The sequence below is a fragment of the Marmota marmota genome, unplaced genomic scaffold (genome assembly GCF_001458135.2).
Source record: "Marmota marmota marmota unplaced genomic scaffold, marMar, whole genome shotgun sequence".
Lineage (NCBI taxonomy): Eukaryota > Metazoa > Chordata > Mammalia > Rodentia > Sciuridae > Marmota > Marmota marmota.
This window is the reverse complement of record NW_026000174.1, coordinates 43,768,176-43,775,407: the sequence shown is the minus strand read 5'-3', so window position 1 is coordinate 43,775,407 and position 7,232 is coordinate 43,768,176. Positions and strand designations below refer to the sequence as shown.

At 38.1% G+C, this 7,232-nt stretch overlaps 1 protein-coding gene across 1 annotated transcript in view; it reads right to left on the bottom strand.

Moving 5' to 3' along the window:
* The window catches only part of Depdc7 (DEP domain containing 7), a 21,297-nt gene that overhangs the window by 5,516 nt on the left and 8,549 nt on the right, over window positions 1–7,232 (bottom strand). The window contains exon 2 of the mRNA XM_048788210.1: window positions 2,237–2,697. Coding sequence (XP_048644167.1) covers window positions 2,237–2,697 — 461 coding nt within the window. The remainder of the gene's footprint in view (window positions 1–2,236; window positions 2,698–7,232) is intronic.

Below are 7,232 nucleotides of genomic sequence, written 5' to 3'. Positions count from 1 at the left end.
TTGTACATGGACACAATACTTTTATTTATTTATCTTTATGTGATGCTGAGGATCAAACCCAGTGCCTCACACATGTTAAGCAAGCACTCTACCACTAAGTTACACCGCAGCCCCAGCAACTTTGGGTTTAATCCCCAGTACCACCAGAAAAAACCAAAAAAAAAAAAAAAAAAAAAAGTTAAGTTTATTCAGCATTCTTATGTTCACAAAACCTATTCTGGGTATAGGCCTATAATTCTAATGACTCAGAAGGCTGAGGCAGGATGATCACGAGTTCAAGGCCAGCTTCAGCAACTTGGTAAGCCCCTGCCTCAAAACAAAAAAATGAAAAAGACCAAGGATATAGATCAGTGGTAGAGTACTTTTGGGTTCAACCTCCAGTACAAAAAGCAAACCAAAAAACCCTATCTTGAGATTTATCATAGCTTTTATTTATTTCAGATAGTATGAACATTCCTTTGTTTACCACAGAATTATTAATATGCTTTGTTTGTTGTCCCATATCCCTCTAGGGGTGTTATATACTATATGTATTTTTAAAAGTCCTAAAATTGCTGGGCGCGAAGGCACACACCTGTAATCCCAGTGGTTTGAGAGGCTGAGACAGTTGGATGGTGAGGTCAAAGCCAACCTCAGCAACAGTGAGGTGCTAAGCAACTCAGTGAGACCTTGTCTCTAAATAAAATACAAAATAGGGCTGGGGATGTGGTTCAGTGGTCTAGTGCCCCAAGTTCAATCCCCAGTAACCCCCCCAAAAAAAAAATTTAAAAAAATTCCTAAAATCTCCGAAGTTCCTAAACATGTCTGACCCAGTGGTCTCAAAAAAAGCATATGGACTGCATCCAAAAAGTGGGGCCCCACCTCATATTTCCTTTTTGTATACAGAGGTAAACGATATAATGTTTTAGATACAGAGGCAAAAAAAATATCTGAAAGTCAACTTTCAAACTCTGACTTTAGGTCAGATCTGAATCATGAGAGCTTCAAATTACACTGAAACCTCTGCAGTTTAGCTGAGAATACAAGGGAAAGGTAAAACTGTTGTACTTCATAACTAAGTTCATTATGTATTCAGCCACTGGGTTCTACAATTCTGATCTTCCCAGTCTCTTTAAATGAACCTCTCTTTACCCCCATGCTGTTTAGCTCAACACCCCCCTCAATTTTGTAGACTATAATACTGTAATAAATTCCTAACTAGCTATATCCCTAGTAGACTGCCATGTAACTACCAGGAACACCTTTCCTTATTTTATTCTTTTTTTTTTGCTTGGTGCTGGGAATAACTCAGGATCTTGCTCATGCTAAGCAAGTGTTCTACCAATGAACTACATCCCCAGCCTTCCTAAAATATAAACTCATCGTGCTAAAAATCTTTCTGTGGCCTCCCCAACACCTGTATGATCACATCCAAATTCCTTAATATGCCAGACACAGTGGCACATCCTTGAAGTAGGAGAATCACTTGAGCCCAGGAGCTGGAGACCAGCCTGGGCAATACTGCAAGTGAGACCCTGTCTCCAGAACAAACAAACAGGGGCTGGGGTTGTAGCTCACTGGTAGAGTGCTTGCCTAGCATGGAAAAGGCATTGGGTTTAATCCTCAGCACCACATAAAAATAAATAAAGATATTGTGTCCATCTACAATCACCAAAAAAAAAAAGAACAAATTCCTCAATAGTCACAAGAGGCCTTGGCACTCTCACACATGTCCTTTCACTCTCACCTCTTCCACTTTCTGGATTCTAGTGATATCTACAGCCTGGGTGTCTCCCTGCCTGCCTTCTCCTTCTGTTCTCAAGACTTTTTTTTCCCTTTAACTTTATTTTTATTTATTTATTTTTATGTGGTGGGGGTATCAAACCCAGTGCGCCTCATGCATGCTAGGCAAGTGCTCTACCACTGAGCCACAACTCAAGCTCTTTCTCAGACCATCTTTATTTTTCTTCTGTGTGGTGCCACTGATAGAACACAGGGCCTTACATTTGCTAGGCAAGCACTTTACCACTGAGTTGCATCTCCAATCCTCAGGCCACTTTCTAAATAAAATTTTTAACTCTTTTTTTTTTTTTTCACTACCTATAACTTGAGAAAAATCAAAGTCTGTTCATTGGTATCTCTTAAATATTTTATATTTAGCAGAAACAAAGTTAATAAAATTTCACTGTACTTTATCAAATACATCTTCAGATCCATACTTAGCCAAGTTATTAAGAAAGTAATATATAGTCAGTCACTCTCTCATAAAAAAGTAGACAAAATCCTGCCAACATTCCCATGATAATCTATCATCATTATATACCAACCTGGAAGGTGAATATACTTTGTTCTCTTTGCCCATCTGACTGTCTTGGTTATGTATTGTTGTGAATCTATAAAGGCTGCAACTACTGTCTTCAAATGTAGGTTTTTTGTCTTTTCCAAAAACCTTGGTTGGAACTGCTTCAAATACTTTATAGTCCATAAGTGCCTGACACACTCTCACCACTTTGGCCCGAGGAATATCTACATCACCAAAGTACTTATTCTGAATTAGATGAGAATAAATGACATCTACGGCTTCTGAACCCACAAAGCAGTCATTGTGTCTTTTTAAATGATGCCTTCGTTTTTTTACTTCCACTTGTGTCTGAAGAGTATTTATAATGCTGCTCCATACGTATGTGGCTCCAAATGGCTTCTGGGCCACACTGAAACCTGGGGGGGTGGGGGGGGATGATCACAAAAAAAAAAAAGCTGAGAATTAGTACTTTGTTCATTTGCAATAAGGTCTGAATGATCCTTAAGCAAAAAGTGACAATGTCCAAAGTTACTAATAAGGAGAAATTATTAGGGCATCTTATTGCTGAAATATTGTCATTGATGACAATTCGTTAAAAAAATTTAGTACCTACTATATACTGAATGTTGTTCTCTGTGCTAGCATGTGACAGTGAACAAAATAAAGTCCCTGTTCTTGTGGACTTAGACTTTGTGGGAAGATACAGATGATATATCATAAGTATTTGATCAGCACCAAAAAGAAAAAGGCAGGTTAAGAAGAGAATGCTATTTTATTGAATTTATTTTTTTGTGGTGCTGAGGATTGAACCCAGGGCCTCATGTATGCAAGGCAAACACTCTACCACTGAGACACATCCCCAAGCCTGAGAATGATACTTTAAATGAGATGTCAGGAAAGACCTCTGGCCCAGCACAGTGGTGTACTTTTGTAATGCCAGCTGCTCAGGAGGCTGAGACAGAAGGATCACGAGTTCAAGACCATCCTCAGCAATTTAGTGAGATACCCCCACCCCCCAAACAACTCAGTGAGACCCTGTCTCAAAATAAATAACAAAAAAGGGCTGGGGATGTGGCTCAGTGGTACAAACCCCCTGAGTTAAATCCCCTGTGCAAAAAAAAGAAAGAAAGAAAGACCTTTGGTAAGCTTATGTTTGAGTAGGAAGCAAGCTGTGCAGACATCTGGGGGAAGAATAGACAAAAAAGAAAGAACTAAGGCCCTGAGGACGTGTATTCTGCTAGGACAGAAAGAGGTCTACGGGACCAGCCTGGCATGTGGAGGGAGTGGACAGCAGGAATTGAGATTAAGGAGGGAGTGGAGAAGGATGTGAGATGGGGAAGGAGAAGACCAAGTAGAGCCGGGGCAGTTACCACTTATGCACAAGGAACTTCACTATGTGCCTCAGGTAAGTTATCTGATCTCCAGTAACAACCTGAGGTGGCAGATATCATCTCTGTGTGAGAGACTGAAAACATATTCAGAGAAGGTACCTGCAACTTCCAGACATTACTGAAAGAGGTAGTGCTGGAATCGACTCATGGTCTATGACTCTGAAGGATTTTTCAATCAAATACACAGGTTGCAGGAATAAACTAGTTTTTTAAAGCTTCCTATTGCGCAGACTTATGACTTAAATATGTAATAAGCAGGGTAAAAAATAATATAAAAAACAAACAACTACAACAAAAAAGATTTATTCCTGCCCAATAGGAGCTTACATCCTACTGCAAAGACAGGATGAGCACAGAAATAAGGCAAGATTTTAGTCAAACACAAAGGAAAGAAAACAAGCTTCCAAAAGGCTTGTTTCCAAGCTTCCTATTTTTCTTCATCTTCATAAACAGATTATTTGGTAAAACTGCAAAGAAGAAAAGAAAACAAAGTGGGGGTAGGAAGGATAATAGAATGAATCAGACATTATTACCCTGTGTACATATATAATTATACGACCAATGGGATTGTATATCATGTGTAACCATATAACTATATGACCAATGGGATTGTATATCATGTGTAACCAGAAGAATGAGAAATTATACTCCATTATGTATGATGTATCAAAGTGAATTCTACTGTCAAAAACAAATTTTAAAAAAGAAAGAAAACAGTGAAATACTGGGGAGTGATACTGGCACAACCATATTGTTGTGTGCATGTACAAATATATGACAACAAATCCCACCATTACATACAATTCTAATGCACCAATAAAAATATGGAAATATGTGAAAAAAAAGGAAACAAAATAGGCTTTGGGTTTCAGTAAGCTGATGGAACCGAGCCTGGCTAATCATGCCCTTGCTAGCTGCCCACTCCTTACCCTCCCTCCTCCTCTTCACAGAGAAGGCCCTATTTGTTACTCTTCTCAATGATGCTCGGAAAATTCACTGATTCTAATTTAAGCTCCCATTTTTGTTAAGCATACTACTTCCTTTATTTTTAGGATATCTTGACAAAGTAGTAGTAAAGTTTAGACTATTTGAATAGTCTAAAAAGGAAAACAATATATCAGTACAATAGTAAAGAATAAGGAGACCTATAATTAACTGCTACTTGAAATCATCTTCCTGTTTTTGTTTAATGAAATAGATGTGTACGGTGAATAAACAAAAGTTCCTAAAGGGCTTTAACACTCTTTAGACTTTTTGGGGTTTTTTTTGGGGGGGGGGGGGGGATACTAGGGATTGAACCAGGACCTAGCACATGCTAAGTACCTGCTTTACCACTGAGCTATGCTTTCAGTTCCTAAAGTTTTTTTTTTTTTTTTTTGAGAAGGGGTACCCGGGATTGAACTCTGGGGCACTTGACCACTGAGCCACATCCCCAGCCCTATTTTGTATTTTATTTAGAGACAGGGTCTCACTGAGTTGTTGAGGGCCTTGCTAAATTGCTGAGGCTGGCTGTGAACTTGGGTTCCTCCTGTCTCAGCCTCCCAAGCCTCTAGGCTTACAGACGTGCACCACCATGCCTAGGTAAAACCACCCATTTTTTAAAATATTTTTTTAGTTATAGATGGACACAATACCTTTATTTTATTTTTATGTGAACCTGAGGATCGAACCCAGTGCCTTCCATGTAGGAGGCGAGCACTCTACCACTGAGCTACAACCCCAGCCCTAAAACCACCAATTTTATGTGAGCCATTTGGAATTAATTTCTTGTGTAACAATAAACAAAGAATGTGCTGAGTGATTATACTATATTTATTGATCGCATAAATTTGTAGCTACCAGCAATTAAAACGTAACATTTTTACTATGAAAATTAATAACAAAATGACTGTTTATTTCAATACCAAAAGTAGATGGGCAATTTACCACCTATTATTTATTATATATTATTATATTTATTTAAAATAATCAGCAATATTATTTTAATTATCTTTTAAAATTGAAGTTAATTCCTCAATCAGCATCAAAGAATGAAGTAATTATTTCCAGTCTTCCAAATATCATGTGAGCAGTTTCAAGAACTGAACTGTTTGCTGGGTAGGGTATTGCATGCCTGTAATCCCAGCAATTCTGGAGGCTGAGGCAGGAGGATCACAAGTTCAAACCCAGCATCAGCAACTAAGTGAGACCCTAAGCAATTTATTGAGACTATCTCTAAATAAAATATTAAAAAGGGCTAGGGATATGGCTCAGTGGTTAAGCACCCCTGGCTTCAATCCCTGATAGCAAACAAACAAACAAAAAACAAAACCTGAATTGTGGAAAATAACTAGATATATCAAGCTAGAACTATATTTATTACTGTATTTAGTCCTGCTTTATTCAGCTAGGTGCAGTGGCGCACACCTGTAATCCCTGTGGCTCACGAGGCTAAGGCAGGAGGATCGAAAGAATCAAGCATATGATGGAACATCAAGTCCAAGTCATTCTTTGTGTGTGTGTGCACACACACTTGCACCCGAAACTGAACCCAGGGGTACTTAACCACTGAAGAACATCCCCAGCCCTTTTTATTTTTATTTTTTTAATTTTGAGACAGGGTTTTGCTAAATTGCTTAGGGACTTGCTGAGGCTGGCTTTGAACTTTCGATCCTCCTGCCTCAGCCTCCTGAGCCACAGGGATTACAGGTGTGCACCACTGCACCTAGCTCAAGTCCAAGTCATTCTTGGTATCCAAAACTCAGAAGCAGCTGTACTGCCTCTAATGATGATAACTAAACAAAAAGTATTAACAGCTAATACTCTAAATTTTCTAAAATACCAGATGTTATAACAGATTTAAATGAATTTAGTGTTCGTACTTTAGTCTTTTCTCAAATCTTCATGGTATCATTATCAACATTTGAGTACGCAGAATATGACAGATGTGTCTTCTCTCATTTAATCTGGAAATATTTCTCTGTGAAATAGTTATTAACAATTCTATTTTGAGGAAATTAAGGTTCAGTGAGTTAAATAAACTTGCCTTTAGATATACAGCTAACAAATACATTAGCTTTTTCCTAGTGTTTAAATATTATATATAAAAAAATAAGGCACTTGGGAGCTGGGGTTATGGCTCAGTGGTAGAGCACTTCCCTAGCATGTGTGAGGCACTGGGTTCTATTCTCAGCACCACATATAAATAAATTAATAAATAAAAGGTCCACTGACAACTAAAAAGATATTTAAAAAAAGAAAAAAGACACTAGATAAACAGACTTGGAAGTATTCTTTCCTTGACAGTAGGATTAAGTAAAACAATTTTAAGATAACCAAAGAGTAAATTGGACATGGTGGCTCATGCCTAGAATATCAGTGACTAGAGGCTGAGGCAGGAGGATTGCAAATTCAAGGTCAGCCTTGGCAGTTTAGCAAGATTCAGTCTCAAAATAAAAAATAAAAAGGGCTAGAGATGTAGGTCAGTGGTAGAGCACTTTCTTGGTTTGCATGTGTGAGGTCCTAAATTTAATCCTTGGCATCACCAAAAAAAAAAAAAAAAAAAAAAAAAAAAAAAAACC